Source organism: Gouania willdenowi, chromosome 15 (assembly GCF_900634775.1).
Source record: "Gouania willdenowi chromosome 15, fGouWil2.1, whole genome shotgun sequence".
Classification (NCBI taxonomy): domain Eukaryota; kingdom Metazoa; phylum Chordata; class Actinopteri; order Blenniiformes; family Gobiesocidae; genus Gouania; species Gouania willdenowi.
In genome coordinates, this window is record NC_041058.1 from 1,561,108 (window position 1) to 1,579,575 (window position 18,468).

The 18,468-nt window shown below is 38.0% G+C and overlaps 1 protein-coding gene across 1 annotated transcript; it reads left to right on the top strand.

Moving 5' to 3' along the window:
• Positions 1-3,961: 3,961 nt before the first annotated feature.
• On the top strand, positions 3,962-17,300 carry slc17a5 (solute carrier family 17 member 5). The gene is made up of 11 exons (XM_028469142.1): positions 3,962-4,163; positions 5,098-5,291; positions 6,282-6,515; positions 6,586-6,673; positions 7,432-7,518; positions 7,599-7,717; positions 11,657-11,818; positions 12,416-12,548; positions 12,623-12,770; positions 13,253-13,343; positions 15,888-17,300. The coding sequence occupies exons 1-11, from the start codon at positions 4,079-4,081 to the stop codon at positions 16,023-16,025; spliced, it is 1,479 nt and encodes a 492-aa protein (XP_028324943.1). The 5' UTR covers positions 3,962-4,078; the 3' UTR covers positions 16,026-17,300.
• Positions 17,301-18,468: the final 1,168 nt, after the last annotated feature.

Consider the following 18,468-nt stretch of genomic DNA (forward strand, 5'->3'; position numbering starts at 1 on the left):
TAAAAGAACTCATCAGCCTTTATGTTTGATGTTAATTGTACTTTGAACCAGTTTGATAAATTGCCCTTTTTTCATTTAGGGCAATGATTTTAAGTTGGTGAATTAGTTTGTTTTACTGGTAAATAAATTGAAAATGATCTGAATGAAAACATTGTGATCTTAAAAAGAAAAAATCGTGATATGATTTTTTTCCCCCCATATCGTCCACCCCTAATTTTTTCTCTAAAATCAATCCTCGTCATCGTCCACACGCAACAGATCTTTGTTCCTCTCTTGAGTGCTCTTATCAAACGCTTTTACTTTGCGAAGGACTTTGACCTTCTCCAGGTCCGTCATCACGTCGTACTTGTCGGCCATCAGCCCTGCGTTCTTTTTCTCTTCTCTGATACATTTGTGGGTCAAATCCCGATTGGTCACCTCCAAGAAATCTATCTGGCTTTTCTGATATTTGACAGTTTGGTTAGATGAATTGAGGTCACTTTTTAAGGTGAGGATTGTTTGGTTCTGGAGCTCTTTTATTTTGTTCGTCTTTTCAAGCAGTGTACTCAGCTGTTCTTTCTGGTTCGCCATTTGGTTCAATTCGGTTTCCAAGAACGAACACTTGTTTTCGGCTTCCGCAGCTTGTCTTTCCTTCTCCTGCTTGAGGTTACGATATTCAGCATCTACTTTGTTTTTTTGCCTATTCAACAAAGAATGCTGGCCTTTAAGCTTCTCCAACTCCGTATTGCTTTCATTTAACTTAGACTTTAATGCCAGCTTTTCATTTTCTAAGTTAGCATTTTTCTTTTGAGAATCATCAAGTTTATTCTGCAGCTCTGTAATGCGTCTCTCACATTGCTCGCGCGCCATTTTTTCAAGCGACATCTCCATATAAATGGCTTCGTTTTTCTGCTCCAAATTTGTAACGGCTTTTCGCAGATAGATCATTTCAGAATTCTTTTGTTTGTAAAATTGAAAGAAACATTCCTCCTCCATTTCCAACCGCGATCGCAGCATCACGGCCATTTCTGCCTGCTTCTTACTTTGCCTCAGTTGGGTTGTCTGAGTGTGTACCTGGGTATTAAGGCCCATTATTTTCTCACTGTTATTTGAATGTTGTTCCTCCAGATCTTTCCTTCGGCCACTTAAATCATTAACTTTTAATTCCAACTCTCTTATTGTGGAGCGAAGGGATTTGTTCTCCTTGAGCACGGTGTACATGGTCCAGGGGTTTTCTTCTCTTTCTGCTTCCATTTCCTCTTCACAGGTAGTGATGAGATCTTTGATCTTTTTTAACGCTGTCGCTTTCTCGTGAATTCGTCTGGATATTTTCTTCTGGTGTTTTCTCTTCTGAGTTTTAAGCCTGCTTAACTCAGCTTTCACTTTATTAAGGTGAGCTTTCAATTTTTTGTTTGCCGAGATGAGCCTTTGCTCAGATTCTTTGCTGCGGTTCAGTAACAAAGTTGCTCTTTTTAACTGTGCCATGTTGGAGTTATACAAATATTATTTGGAGTTATACAAATATTATTTGGAGTTATACAAATATTATTCAGAGGACTTCTGTGAGTGTACTTCTGTTTACATCCGTCACATCAAAGCGTTTCATAAACGCGTCTGTGACGCTACTCACCTGCGGCGTTCTTCCTGCTGCGAGGTGTGACGTCATCGTGTTACAATGGAGTGACGTCCGGCGCATACCATTACAGATTGTAGCGCGGGGGTAGATGGAACCTACCAAATGTCCATTAAACAGCCTTCCACCTCTAAAACCCTTTATTTTCAATACATACGAAGGACAGAGTCTCTAAATTTTGTATTTTGTACTGTGTGGTTTTTGTTGTCATTTTGTACATTTTACTCACATTTAGTATTAATGTCGTTTTGTGTGTTTTTGTTGGCATTTTGTATGTTTTACTCATATTTTGTGTGTTTTTACTGTAATTTTGTGTAGTTTTGTTGTCATTCTCTATATTTTACTAATACTTTTTACGTTTTTTTCTCCATTTGTGTGTTTTTCGGCGTCAATTTGTGCGTTTACTTTAACAACTGCACAAAACTAAAACGAGGGCCACATGTGTTCTGCTTCATAGGCCCTTTCCTGATTCTATTGTTTAAAAAGAATCCAAACCAAATTAAATATTCTTATTAGTATTTCTAAAAATAGCTGTTGTATATAGATCTATAGAACTGTGGAATCAGAACAGAAACCTACCTTCAAAGGGTTAATGGAGAGATTTCTTGTTAATTGTAAGCATTAATTTATTTGTTTACTTTCTCTTTTTCTTTTTAATGTGTCCAGATGCCTGGTGTGCTTGTTTTTCTGTTTATTGAAAGAGAACACTTGGACACATGTTTGATAAAATCATTATTTATTTATAATCCAACAGAAGAGTCTTTACATGTTGAACACAAACATTCAGGCTTCAGCCCCCCCTGGTGGCGGGCACTGGCTCTACACGTGTTCTCCATCCACATCTTAACTCATAATACACATAATTATAAGGCCCTCATCAGGGGTGTCAAACTCATTTTAGTTCAGGGGCCAAATACGGATACGTTTGATCTCAAGTGGGCCACAGAGTTTGGGAATCGAACAATTTCAACATTAGTGCTACTGTGCATTTCCATGTATAAATGATGTAAACGTATGTAGGATATATAGTATCCAACCAATAGGTGACAGGTAGTGACTATTTTTTATTTAATTTAGATAAAAATTTGACAAATAATTTCAGGATTTAGCAGAATTTTGGAAAAATTTGATTTCTTTCAACAATTTAATAGTAAAAAGTTTTATTGAATTTGTGATAAATTTAATGAAACTCCATTTGAATAGTTTTAAATTTCTATTTCCAAATAAAACTGTTGAAATGTTCTTTTTTAAAGTGTATGGATGCCAATATTAATGTTTGGATATGATACATTTTTTAAAATTTACTCCCAATTTCTGCTTTATTTCAATAATTCCCATGAAAATATATATATATATATGTATATATGTGTGTATATATATATATATATGCGTTTGTATGCTCAGGGTTGATTTGCAATATTTTGTATTTTCTTTTGAAGTTAGAAATTGAGTTTATAATTCTCATCGAGAGTTAGTATTTTTAAAAATGTCCAGTAATTTAAAAAAAAAACAAAACAAGGGGGATCGGCTCACTTTCACTTCCGGTGGATGGCGGAAATGCACCTGTTTGTAGATGCCAACTACCAACAAACTCAACAGAAGAAGATGAAGAAGAAGAAGAAGAAGCCATCCCTCCGGGGCTAGGATAGATACTGTGGTAGAGATTTTGTGTTGCCTTCACCAGATAGAGTTGATGGGGTCTAGTATTGTTTTTTCCTGGATCCCATCTCATGCAGGTATTGTGGGGAATGAAGCTGCTGATAGGCTAGCAAAGAAGGCTCTTCTCGAGACAGAAATTGAATATGTGGTCCGATTGGGGAAGGCTGAGTGTGTCAGTGTTTTCAAAGCTACTGTGTATCAGCAATGGCAAAGGGAGAATGAGTCTAGAGGGAGGCATTATTTTAAGTGTCAACCTTGTGTGCAGGGCACTAGACTCCTGTGGGCAACTAGCCGATCAAATCAAGTTAAGATAACCAGATTAAGACTGGGGCATTGTGGACTAGCTGCATATTTAAATCCAATAGGCAAACATCCGGATGGATTATGTCAGTGTGGTCAATTTGAGACTATTTCCCATGTTCTATTGGCCTGTGGATGTTATTCTGTTGAAAGGGGAACGTTATTTAAAGAACTTTCAACTCTTGGGCTGACAGTGTTTTCAATAAAGTCAATATTTGCACCAAGAACAGAGTCGATTTTAATAGATAAGGCAGTCGTGAGATATCTCCAATCTACCAACCTCTATTTGAGAATCTAAAACGGAGTTACTCTAAGTGAACAGAAGAGGGCAGCATTACGCTTCTTTTAGTGTACAGCCTGCCGGAAACCATTAGAAGAAGAAGAAGAAGAAAACGAAAAAGAAGAAGGAGGAGGAGTCAGGTGACTGAGGTCAGCTGCTGTGTCTGTGACCAGCTGATCTCTGACAGTAATGAACCGGAGATCCGTCTCTTTGCACCGACTCACAACATGAAGCGTTTCGGCTCAGACACGGAGGACGATGAGCAGGAAACACCGCTGCTTCACCGGGAACAGGAGGCCCGAGTCCGCAAAGGTGAGACACGGAGGCTCGGTGCTGAACACCGGCTAACCACAGCAACGGTGTTCCGCTTTAACTGGTGACCGTTCTAACCGGTGACTCACTCTGATTGTTGGCGGGCTTCGAAACACAATAATCGGACAAAATCACATTTTGGTTGCCTTTTAGTAGCTTATTTTACTTCATATATAAATAATTCTGAAACATACGAAAATATAAATTTTTCAAATAATTTTGTTTGTAACATTTATTCAACAAAAATATCACAACGACAGCAACAACGTCACAAAATATCCACAACAAAATTTAGAATGACTAAACTAAAATCTATATCAGCTATTATTGTCGAAGAAATACCTTTATTTACATTATATAATATGCACACAATTATTACATAAGCATTATATTAATTGTTTATTAACTTTGGAAAATGAATCTGGCCCAAATTAATGATTTATTTTCAGTGTAGTAGTTCGCTGCTCCGGTGAGTCAGTCAGCAGATATAACGGTACCCAGTTTCTCCATAACACCCGGACCTACATATAAATTTAATGACGTTGTTTTTGTGGCCTTTAAGCGTCGATTTAAAGACACAAACTTACATATTTGTGTGTATAGAGAACTTTCTGTGTCACTAATTTACCTTTTTTTAGTTTTATTTGGTGCAGTTTTGTACAAATTCAGATCAGTGACGTCAACAGGAAGCAGGTACCAATAACAGGTTGGTCATGTGACTCCACAACAGCCCCTCCTGTTGAAATACAGCTTTTAAATTCATGTTGAAGTATGACTAAAGCATATTAAAGCTGTGAAACGCTCCTAAATAATTGATTACTGGTTATTTTAACAGAGATGTCAGATTCTTTTATAAACTGTGACTGTGTCATTTCAATCTGAGTTTTACTGTGTTTTTCCTAATGTTAGATAAAGATAAAGTGTTGTGTTGCAGCTCCAGCGTGCGGCTCAGCTCGTTACTGTCTGGCCTTCCTTTCCTCCTATGGCTTCTTTGTGGTTTACGCTCTGAGAGTGAACCTCAGCGTGGCCATGGTGGACATGTTGAACAGCACACACACACAGAGCAACCACAGCGGCTCAGTGTGTCCGTCTCAGCCCAGCCCAGATCGACCCAAACACAACCGCACGGTGAGAGAAGAACCGACCCTCCCTCATATCGATCAAAAATAATCGCCACTCGCTCTTTCAGCTCATGCTGCTCATGTTTGTCTCACATTTTTTAACATGTTTTAAACCTATGCTCTTCTCATTTTCCTTGCATTTTTCTCTCATTTTTAAATGCCTTTTTTTTTTGTGTGTCTTACTTATTTTATTCACACGTTTTTCTCTTTTTTCCGCTCGTTTCTGACTTATTTTTCTCTGATTTGTCATATATTTTTAAACTTAATTTTCTTCAGTTTTTCCACTCAGTTTTATTGCGTTTTTAATGCATTTTCACTCGATCTCATAACACTTTCAGAATTCCCCGCCCCCCTGCATTGTTACTCTTTTTAATTTGATGGTTTCTCTCTTTTCTTGCGTTTCACACATTTCCAGTCCAAAATTCCAGGCGAAGGATGAAGAAACATGAAGATTATTTTTTGCATTGCTTGTGAGAAGGATCTGCATACCAGAGATCGGTTCCACATGTTTGGTTAGCTTAGCACGTAGAAACCAGTCCTACATGTGGAGGCAGCTTAGCATGTAGCGACCAGTCCCACATGTTTGGTTAGCTTAGCACATAGCGGCCAGTTTCTCATGTTTAGGTAGCGTAGCACGTAGCAACCAGGATACATGTTTGGGTTAGCTTAGCATGTAACGATCAGGCTACATGTTTGGGTTAGCTTAGCACGTAGCAACCAGGCTACATGTTTGGGTTAGCTTAGCACGTAGCAACCAGGCTTGTTTTTACTTGTACAGTTGCACAGTACAAATCACATCTTACAAGTGTTTAATATTATTCATATAGTACATTCAAACGGTATCTTTCTTTTCAACTTTTATATCGTATATCGTGATTTTGAGAAAAAATATTGTGATGAGTTTTGGTCCTTATCGCCCAGCCCTAACCCCTACGCTAGTAAAGGCCAGGGACTCGTGGAGCTATTAGCGTTAACATCATGTTGGCCCCTCCCTCAGGCCGCCGTGTACGACTGGGACTCGAACACTCAGGGCTGGATCCTCAGCTCCTTCTTCTACGGTTACATAATCACTCAGATCCCCGGGGGCTACTTAGCAGGACGCCTCGGACCCAAGTGGCTGATGGGATTCGGGATTCTGGGAACGGTGGTGTTCACGCTGCTGACGCCTGTGGCGGCCGACCTGGGGGCCGCGTACCTCATTGTTCTCCGAGCGCTGGAGGGCGTCGGCGAGGTAGGAGCTCATCACAGAGCGGGAAACGTCTGCTCAGCGTTTGGCTCATGCATGCGCTGTTTGTCTGCAGGGGGTCACGTTTCCTGCTATGTACGCAATGTGGGCTGCGTGGGCGCCACCGCTGGAGAGGAGCCGCCTCCTTACCATCACCTACATCGGTCGCGCACGCACACACACACACACGCACACACACACACAGACACACTGGCACAATAACAAGGAAACACTTAAATCTGGATACAAATAATTACACATTCTATTATATTCATTATGAAAAATAAAAAAAAAACACTACTAATACTATTATATAATGTATAGAAAAATATATATTTCCTTCTAATAATAATAATAAAAATATATTCTAATCAGCAGTTTTTGTGCATTATTATTTTTACTAATATATATTTATCACATAATAATTATGAATGCTAATAATTGATTTTACAATTTAGATACTACTTATTACTTAATACTAGTGATATGATATGGAATTCGCCATTTCTCTCACACAATGATAATAATAGTTAGCAGTATTAGTGGTATTACATTTATATTTTCGTTATCGTTATTATTTAATTATACAAATATAAAAAAATTAAATACATCTTCTACCACTACTAATAATAGATATTTCCCTCAAATAATATTTATTATTGTAATCTTCAGTATTATTATTAGTAGGCGATTATAAATAACACAACTATAATAATTATTTTTGTGTTATTATTCAAGGTAAATGTCCTGAGCAGTAGTAGCTACAGAATAATTAAGTTTTCCTCTTAGAATTATTTTTATTATAATAATATTGAGTATAAGTGGCTTTCTTTGTAATTAATGTAATCTGTGTGTTATTATGAATCTGACAGTGATAAAACATGTGGATTAATGGTTTTGCTGGTTCTTTGTCCTGATGCAGGAGCTCAGATGGGAACAGTGGTGTGTTTACCTCTGTCTGCAGAGATCTGCTTCTACCTGGGCTGGCCCTACGTCTTCTACATATCAGGTAAGACACTGCACTGTGTGTGTAAGTTTATATTGTGTGTGTGTTTATATTGTGTGTGTGTTTATATCGTGTGTGTGTAGGTGCTGTGGGTCTGCTATGGTTTGTCCTTTGGTCCGCGCTCGTCTTCAACAGTCCTGACACTCATCCTCGGATCTCTGAGCAGGAACGACTCTACATCACCAACTCGCTGAAGAACGAGGTGAGCCACAACACCTTTGTGTTACCATGGAGATGTAGTTCATAACGAGCTGTGGCCAAACCCACCATTAACGATTGGCAAAGAAAAGATAATGAGGCACAAATCGAACACGTGGGTGTCTCTGTTGTTGTTTCATGCACGTCAAATCAAGTCTTTTCAAAAGCCCCGCCCCCTTATTTACTTTTGGTATGTCCGTCATGTTTGTGGCTTTGCCTCGTCTGTAATGGCGGGGAGATGTCTGCCGGTGCTTGTTAGTGAATGTTTTTATCCTCCAGATAAAACAGATTACAACATGCTGTAGATCAGCGGTTCCCAAACATTCCATATTCCCGTACCCCTTCAGACATTTACCTGAAACCATGTACCCCCTACCACTGCACACTTAGAAAACATAATGTAATGCAATGTTTTTAAACCTTGGGGTCTCCTGAAATGTCTGATTTTTAATGATATAAAAAAATACTGATTACTATAAAACATTTAAAGAAAATATGATTTTAATGTTAGTTATTATAACACCACACACGAAACAGTCTTAACTGTATTCTATACTTTTACCTTCTCAAATATTAATCTAGTTAAAATAAAATGGTCTATAAAAACATCGGAGCTGGTGCATCTCGTCACTTTGTGCACTAATCTTGGCAACAAACAAACATTATCAAAAGATAATTCTAGAAAAAGAAAGAGTCTCTGGATAAGCCATAGATTATAAATTTGTGATATTAAAATGGGGTCACAACCCAAAAAAGTTGGGAACCACTGATGTAATGTCACATACAATTTAGTGAAATTTGTCTCTGAATTTGACCTATCCTGTTGAGGAACAATGTATAATTAATTAAAAAAAAAAAACAAAAACAATAATAATCTGAAACCATTTATTCATTTACCCCCTATGACAATTTGTGTATCCCTGGGGGTACCTGTACCCCACTTTGAGAACCTAGGCTGTAGAGGGATATATTCAACATATTAAAATAAACAATGAAGGGGACATTACATAGTATCAAAGCTAAAGGAGAAAAAACCCATAATCTCTACTTCAAATGCAATGAGCACAGCGTTGTGGACCAGTCATGCTGCTATTATATTGATTTATCCTCCTTAAACTATAGGAGTGTTACCGCAGCTAATGGGGAACTGTTACATTAGCTACAGTAGCTAGCTGAACCTACAGGTGACTCAAGGCTATTAAGATAGCAGCTACTAACGCTGCTAAGTGCTAAAAAAACCTGCTAATATAGATTGGAAGACGTACATGCCTCAGGAGGATGTCAACTGAAATATTGATAGTACTATGATAGTTGCTAATAACTTAATACCACAGTTTTATAGTCAACTGTAGACATCGCTCCAGTTGTTTTAGGCTTTGGGAACGGAGAGAACACGACTTCTCCAGCCAATCTCTTGGGGTACCTGGTATCTGACCTACACTCCGCTTCACTGCTGTGTCTGCTCTGAGCATGTCGGACCTTGATTACATAGTAAAGGTTGCTTGGACTTATGATTGGAAAATGACTGTTTGTGGGCGGGGTTTTGCAAAAAGGTCAGTTGTGTTGGATTGAAAAACAGTTAAAGAATGCAATCTGTGTTCTATAAATGTGCTTTCAGAATAAAAGCACCTGGTATTTCTCACAGTGTAGGGGATCATGAGTATGGCTGAACGATTAATTGCATTTGCGATAGTATCGCGATATGATGAAATGAGATTTTCTAACCGCAAAGGCTGCGATTTTGAGAAGAAAAAAAGTTATTGACATATATTTCTGAGCGGAGCAGAGCAGGTGGATGGAGATGTAAACACTACTTTAACCTGTTACACAACGGCCTCAGCGTGTGGAAATATTTTGACTAATAAAAAGAAGGTGCTGCGCTCCCCCGTCAGGTGACGCACCTCGCAGCTCGCTCTAAGGACCACGACAAACTCGTGAGGGATGCACCAACATCCGCGGGAGTGTGGGGGGGTCTAGGGAAATTTTTAAATGTATGACTTCATAACCCTCTGACGGCCAAATTTAGTGCAGTTTTGGGTTTTTTTTTAAATCTTTGTTACTGTCTTACTTTAAAGCCCAAAGTTATTTGTTAAATTGGTGATGATGATGAATATAGTTATAGAGTTAAACATGCTTGGTATAGATCCTCCACTAATAAATACTCACACACACTGTAGACACAACAAATAACATCTGATTCAAAGACAAACTTTTAAAATTTAAATGAGGTTTTATGTGGGACCTGCAGTAACATTGGAACTGTTATGGCCACGCCCCCCTCCCCCAACTCATTAAGTTAATGTTTCTATTGTTTAATTTAGTTGATATTTTTAGTTTAGTTTGTGAAGCACAAAGAGGGGGATGAACAGAGTAGAGCTGAAAAAAAAGACCTGACCCAGCCTGACCCCGACAGAACACGGCCTGAGTCTACGGTAACGGTTAAGCCCCGAGGCTTCCTCAGAGTCGGGCGTTTAGACTTGGTTTGGGCTGTTTTTACGGTAGCGTTGGTGTTGTGCCAAAGTCTGTGACCCGAAAAAATCTGTGACCACTGCGGCTTCTTAGAAAAGAGTGCTACGTCAGCTGCGTAAACCTCTTCATAGCTATTACGGAGCTATTTACTCCCCCTGGGTGAAGACAATGCAGACTGGAGAAGAATTACAAATGTGTTTAAGGGGGAGTAAACGTCCGCCAAGAAGCCGCAGGGGTTGGAACGCCACCTCCGGTCACAGATTTTTTTTCGGGTCACAGCGACACAACACCGCAAACATCCGCAATAATTTCAGAGACAGAGTAAATTCTGCCCCGTACTGAATTCACAGGCTGTAATATCACCAAGTTTATCATTGTACCAGTTGTTAGAGCTACTGTCTTTACCAGGGAGAACATATTTATTCCTGGTTATTGTTTTACACAGTTTAATAGAGCTTTATTTACCGATGATTAGTTCTACTGCATGTTTACAAGTTTTTAAATATGATTTTATTATTGTCCATAGTTCCTGTTATGAACATGTACCTTTTAAATAATAATAATTAAAAATAATAACAATACAACTGGTTCACAAAGGTTCCTGAGCAGTAGGAACTACGTTGTTTCCATCACCTCAACCTCATCCTTCCCAATAAAGTTGCCATTTACAATTTTATGATGATAAATATTTAGCAAAACTATTATATGTTAAATACATCAAAGTATCTGGAGATTTCTTTTTCTAAAATGAGACTTGTTTCAATTTCAGTTGGCTAAAAATTTAAAGAAATTGAAGTTAGAATTCTGAACAAGTATTATTTTAATTATATATTATTCCTCAACAGGATTAGTTAAAATTCTAGGTCACATTTCACTGTAGAGCCGGCTACGTTGGATATGACATTACATTATCATGTTTTTAAATTTGTAGGAGTAGGGGTACATGGCTTCAGGTTAAAGGTCTGAAGGGGTACGCAACTGCAAAAAGTTTGGGAACCACTGGACTAGAGCAACTAAGCAAATCTCCTGTAGTAAATAGACGGTTATGCAGATTAAATACAGTTATTACGATGGTACCGAATAAAAAAGGAAAAAAAAAACCAAACAGAAAATCCGCTTACGCTGGTTGAAACACAGCGTAAGGGGCGACACCACACTGTAGGGACCCTACGCTCAACAGCGCTGGCCAGAACCCTGATGAGTAGTGTTTATTAGTTTTTTATTATTATTATTATTATTATTATTATTATTATTTATTTCCAGGTGTTAGTTACTGAATGCTTCACTCATTGAATAATTTGCAAATAAACCCTTTTTTTTTTTAAAATACAAAATAATGCTACAAGGACTGAGTTTACTCTTTAAAAAGTTTTGTTTGCTTCTCAAAACAAACACACTGTAGATTGTAGAAGGATTGAAGTCTGTGTCATGTCTTCCTGTCTGTGTGTGTGTGTGTGTCTGTACTGGTTTCCAGTTGTCTCCCACTGCAAAACAGATCCCTTGGTGTTCCATAGTGAAGTCGGTTCCTCTCTGGGCCATCGTGGTCGCTCACTCATCCTACAACTGGACCTTCTACACACTCCTCACTCTGCTGCCCACATATATGAACGTCATCCTGGGATTCAGCATCCAGAAGGTGAACAGATCTATAGAGACGAGATCTATTCCTAAACGTACAAATATGAACCAAATGCTCCATGAAGGCACATTAACACGCAGCTGTTTCACTGGAAAGATGAACAATGTCTTAAAGGGATTTTTTCTCCCAAACATGTTGTGAATCTTTCCAGGTGATGGTGGAGGAGACGTAATGATGTTTTACCACCTCTGGGAATCTGCTTTTAGGTTTCTGTGCCTTTTTGATATTAATTTATTATAATAACTAATATTGTGTTGTGCGTAAAGTTGTGTGTTCCAGGCAAAGGATGAGAAAATGTCAAAAGATGATTCTATGCAAGGAACTGCATACCAGAGACCGGTTCCACATGTTTGGGTTAGCTTAGCACGTAGCAACCCCACATGTTTGATTAGCTTAGCATGTAGCGACCAGTCTGCCACGTTTGGGTTAGCTTAGCACGTAGCAACCCCACATGTTTGATTAGCTTAGCATGTAGCAACCAGTCCAACTAGATTATGTTCTCCAGTCCAAAGCTGCATTAAAGAAGAATGTTTCTCTCCCATAGTGGACCTGTTGTGGTGAGTCAGATGTTGATGGTGTGATGTTTCTCCACAGAATGGGATTCTGTCAGCGCTGCCGTACATGGGCTGTGCGGTGACGGCCGTGCTGAGCGGACAGGTCGTCGACTACCTGAGAGAGAGCTGCCTGTACCGCACCGTGGTCGTCAGGAAGTGTGCCACGCTCATGGGTACGAGCGTCCCCACTCAGCCCCCTTCCCCCTACATTGAGAAGCCTGGTCACCTCTGTGTGTTCTCTCTGCAGGAATGATCGGGCCGGCCGTGTTTCTGGTTGCCACGGGTTACACGGGATGTAACTACATCATGGCCATCGCCTTCCTCACCATTTCCTCCAGTCTGGGCGGGATTTCAGCGTCTGGATTTAACATCAACCACCTGGACATCGCACCTTCGTAAGAACGACATGATTTAACATATTTAATGAATCACTTTCTCAAGATTGTTTTTCATTATTGCAGCAAAAAAATCCTTCAATATACAATTTTATTAGATCTTTTTTCTTTCTTTCATTTTATCTGAGTTATCACAAATATTGCAACGTTGAAATTTTTTGTGATTATTCGCACCAAAATTATTTTATTTTTTAAATGATTTTAGTTGAAGCATTAGATTATTGAGTTTTGTGCCGACTGCAAACCTCTGTAGGTATTAATCAATCTCTTTCTCGTTATTGGACCAAAAATGCTTTTAATTTGAAATTTCCTCCAAAATATCAGAATAAAGAATAAACTCTAAAACAAAAAAATAAAACATACATAATTAAGTACAAGACTGTCAATTAAATATAAGTGCACACATTACAGTAGAAAATATATTTTTAGAAACAGAAGATGTTTTAATTCCAAAGTTTTTGTTTGTCTGTGTGTGTTTGTAGATATGCAGGAATCCTCCTCGGAATCACCAACACCTTTGCAACCATTCCTGGCATGGTGGGACCAGTGATAGCCAGAGACCTGACCAAAAATGTAAGAGAGAGAGAGAGAGAGAGACACACACACACACACACACACACACACACACACACACAGTGAGTCACCAGAGGTTTATTCCATAAAACAGGTTATGTTCAAACTCTGAGTATGTTCAGGCTCAAATGAGGGAAACTCTGAGTATCTCATTCCTAAACGTGAGGTACGTTCTTCTGAGTATGTTACCATGGCAACATTGTCCGTGAACTAAACCTGGTCGCTGGCAGGTTTTATCAAAGAAACCCTGGGTTTCTACCTGGCTCCGCCCACCTGGACACCATTTCTGAACACTTTCATGAACCTTAACACTTTTTTCTGAAACACATTAGTAACATCACACACCACAGACGTGTTCACATCATTACTAATGTTGTTGCTTTACGTTTTTTTTGTTTTTTTTTTTTGTGCAAACGGTTGTTTTCTTTATACTATTGTAGATACAGATCATTAAGTTAGTCACTGACAGGTTGATCTGCATTAAAACATCTACTGACGTCTGTAGTAAATAAATGAATCCACTCTATAGTTCACACATCTATGAAGTTATGATGGTGCAGTGAATTATGATGCTGCTCTTATGTTACACCCCGAAAAGGGAATAAACACATTAGGAAGGACACGGGAAAACAATTAGGATTTTATAACTTTTATTCATGACTGTTAACTATTATTTTACTTCTCCTAAAAAAAAAAAAGAAGAAAGCTCAGGAACCTAAAGAACAGAATAATGTTAAACACAAATAAAGGACACAAAAAAACCCCCAAACCATCCCATCCTTTAACTAATGAACTTTAAACAAAATTTACCTGGTGGGCCGGCCAAAAAGAAGAAAAAGATGCGGTACTGGGCCAACCCTATACAGGGCCGTAGAAGCCAGTACCACATCCAAACTAAGAAAGAAAAAAACCCAATCTACTCCTGAAAACCAACTGAAAACGAAAACAGGACAGCCGGTCCCATCAGAAACAAACAAAACATACCTAAACCCCAAAAAGAGATGCGTAGGTGGAGGAGCAGGAACAGACCTCCGCCCAGCTCCGCGTCTGCAGGTGACTGAGCAAGAGAGAGAGAGCACTCCAGGCCCAGCCTATTTATAGGCGGAGCCGTAGGCTTTTCAAGTGCCTGAAACAAAAAAAAAATCCCCAAATGGGAAAACAGTATAAAAATAAAGAAAAGGTAAATAAATCACACCAAACTACCTTATAACCAAGAAATAAAAAGAACAATGTCTTAACGTCATATAAATGTATAATATAATAAACACAAAGAAACTTGCAAATACCTAACATCTTAGAAGTGATGGGTCGTGGGGTCGCGTCCCGCTTCAGTGTTTTTTTATGACATTTTTTAGGACGTTGAGATGACTCAGGTGACAATATTACATTAAAAATCAATATAATTGATTAGATATGAAGCAGCAGTCACTGTGTTTATATCCAGTGTAACAGGAGGACTCTCTATGCAGACATCCTATGCTGCTGACACGCCTCCCATTTTATTCATATTATTCACCGCTCGTCACGTCACTCAAGCAATAAAGTGATGAAGTGACCAAAAAGTGTGACTAATTTCAGGTGATTTAATCCACTATAATTACTGAAGACTGAACACACCTTTATAACAGGCTCATATTCATCAAACACTGGCTTATTTCACCATCAGGGTGAATAAATCACTCTATTCTGGGTGGTTGCCATGGCAGCTCGAGTAAATTTCTGATCCATTGATGATGGCTTTTTATCGCGCGTGCACGTCAGTAACCCAAGGTTTACATACTCAGGGTTGATTAACCCTCTTCATACCAGCTGTAATAGAATCAGGTACACAGAGTTGACCCAGAGTTTATGGATAGACTCAGTTTGTTAACCCTCCTTTATGGAACACACCTCTGTTGGTGTTTCACTTCATCTGGTCACCATTTTAACTCACTCAGTGCCATTGATGAGATACAAATGACAGTACGCCTGTGATCCAGATAGCAAAATAATAATAATTTTGTCATCAAAAGCCTTGTCTCAGTGTTTTTCTTTTTTCTTTTTAGAAGGAAACCAATGTCCAGATGTTCATAGCCTGTTTTCTCAGCTTTTTGCTCTGAAAATTGTGATTTGTGTAAAACTTGCTCTATTCAACGGCTGATTACGGAAGAACTAAACAAGCTACAAACATCATGACGACAAACTATAAATTATGACAATATTACACTTTCTTTTATTTACTGTTTAAAAGCTAGTCATTATGCAGCAATTAATAACTAATACATAATAAACACAGAGGAGCTACATGTAGCAATGATTAATGTAATGTATTTTTACAAAAATTAAAAAGAAAAATACATAAAAATAAGGGGAAAATTACAAAGATAAGGAAGAGAATAAAACCAGAAGGTATGTGTAGATGTTCAATGTTAGAGATTATTTAATGTTAGAGTTAAATCTATCTGGTTTGGGCAGAGTCTGAACATTAGTGGTGTTTCTCTGCCCCCTGCTGGTCAGGCCAGGCTCTGCAACGTGTGTTCTGATTTGCTCTCCCTGTGTGTGTAGAACACCATCGGCGAATGGCAGACAGTCTTCTACATCGCTGCGGTCGTCAACCTGCTGGGCTCCCTGGTGTTCACCATGTTCGGACGGGGGACTGTGCAGCCCTGGGCCATCCAAGCCCCGCCCACCCATGCAGACTGAGGCCAGGGGGGCGGGGCGAGGCGGGGCTTAATCGCTGTGACTGTGCATTGCACAGCGGATCAGAACAGCCTCCCAAAGTCAGGGAGGAGGAGCCAAAGCAGGGTCTGCCACTGAGAGCGTCCGTGGGCCAAAATACATGAAGGCTAGTTTAAAAAGGGACTATGTATTTAATATTTCAAATAAGGGAAATAACATTAATTATCTTTATATATTTTAAATTAAAAGACTGTTTACATCTTGTTATTAACTAAGAATCGAATGAATATTGTAATAATAAAATCTAATTAAATTAGTCAATATTTTATTTTGAAAACACAAAAATTCAACTTTAAAATATGAAATTAATTTGTAAACCTAAAGTGAGGCCAAGTCACAAATTCACATGATTCTGTAATAAACAGTTTTCATTTAGTGATTGATTATAGAAACAAATGTGACCAAAATCAGACTTAAAAACTGATTGAAAGAACTCCAAAAAAATTATATATATGATATTCTAAGTCAAATTAAATGAGTTAATATTTGACTTTGAAAACACAAAAATTCAACTTAGAAAATATTAAATTAATTTGTGAACACAAAGCGAGGCCAAACATTAAAGGACGTTAGTTGTCCACGTACCACCATTTCTTTTTAACTAAATTGTGATAAATTCACAACAATCAACCTTTAGTTTGTCAAAAAAAAAGGGCCAAAAAGAGGCAAATGTGACCAAAATCAGACTTAACTGAGTAAAAGGACTCGAAACTAAAATAATTCGACAAAATAGAGCAAAATCTGACAATTACGACCAATAACAGATTTAAATGCAGCATAAAAACACCATAAAAGAATTAAAAAGACTAAAAACTTCAATGTTTACAGATATAAAGTATCTAAAAACAGAAAATAAACTAACAAAACAGAGGAAAAACTGACAAATAGGACCAATATTAGATATATTTGATATTTTGTAACATTGTAAGGTTGTGGTGATTTTTGTCTTTAAGCAATTTGGTGAAGGACGCACAAACGTGTTTTTAATACGACACTTTGCTGCTGATGATAAAGGGAAGTAAATCCTCAGGTTCAGATTAGTTAAGCACTAGTTAAACTCTAACCTTCTGTTAGTTAATCCTGCTTCATTTGAATTCTCAACCTGTGCCTTCTTGTCTACTTTTCTATAATAGTTTGTCTTTTATTCTTGTTTTTATATAAAAAGGGACTTTTGTACTGAACTGGAAATGATGGGAACCAATCAATCATCTGCATAAGCTCATAAATACTGTGACATCACAGCGTGTCGACCTTTCATTGTAACCACACCCAATAACATAGATCTATAGATAGTAGAGAGAGACGGGTAGAAGTATAGGAAGGTAGATGTAGATATGTAGGTAGTAAATGCACACATATAAATATATATATATATAAACCCCTTAATGGTCACAACTCTAGTGGAGGCAAAAACAGGAAACGCCGTTGGCTAAAGACTGGAGGTTAGTGATGTCACAGCTTTATTGTGTGTTTAGTGCCAGAATAGGAGGAATAACATTAGTGAATGTAATTTTATAGGATTCCAGCTGATATTCATGCTCAGAAAAAAAAAGACAATTGTGGGTTTGCCTCCAGGCTAAGCCCCGCCCAACAATATACGTCAATGTTTACAAACAATGAAAGGGTCTATTGGTAGTAAATGTAGATGTATAAATGTGTACATATAGAAGTATAGGTAGCTGTATATGTAGGCAGATGGGTAAACGTAGATGTATAGATGGTAGAGAGAGACAGGTAGGTATAAAAGCATAGGAAGGTATATGTAGATCTAGACAGATGTGCAGGAGTAAATGTAGACTGATGGTTAAATGTAGATATATAGATAGATGAGCAGAAATAGATGCATAGACATATGCTGGTAGATAGTGATATATCTATACAGGTGTGAATATATTATAAATATAAATGTAGATTTAACTTTATGAATCTCAAAGTGACATTAAATCCTCACATTACAGGAAATAAAAAGTTAACACATCGCAACAATATTCTTTGCAATATATATTTGGATTTATGAAAAGTAGAGGATATTTGAGTAGATTTAGGAAACATAGATAGTAAAGCAATAGAATGATGATGGTGCAGTGACACTGGTGGTGATCGACTCCAGCGATGTTTTAAATTGAGGCCAGAAATCAAGATACAGACAGCCGTTAGTGGTCCACGTACCACCGTTTGGATTCAGCTAAAGTCATAAGTTAAAAAATCAACCTTTAGTTTGTTAAAAAAGGACCAAATATAGACAAATGTGACCAAAATTAGATTTAAAACTTATTAAAAGAACTCAAACAAAAATAAAATACTAATCTGTTCAAATTTAATTAGTCAATATGATGTTTTAAATCAGCTGGTGTCTCATGTTAATGACTGTCAGCAAGTGGTTGTCAAAATAAAATGTATAAAAATA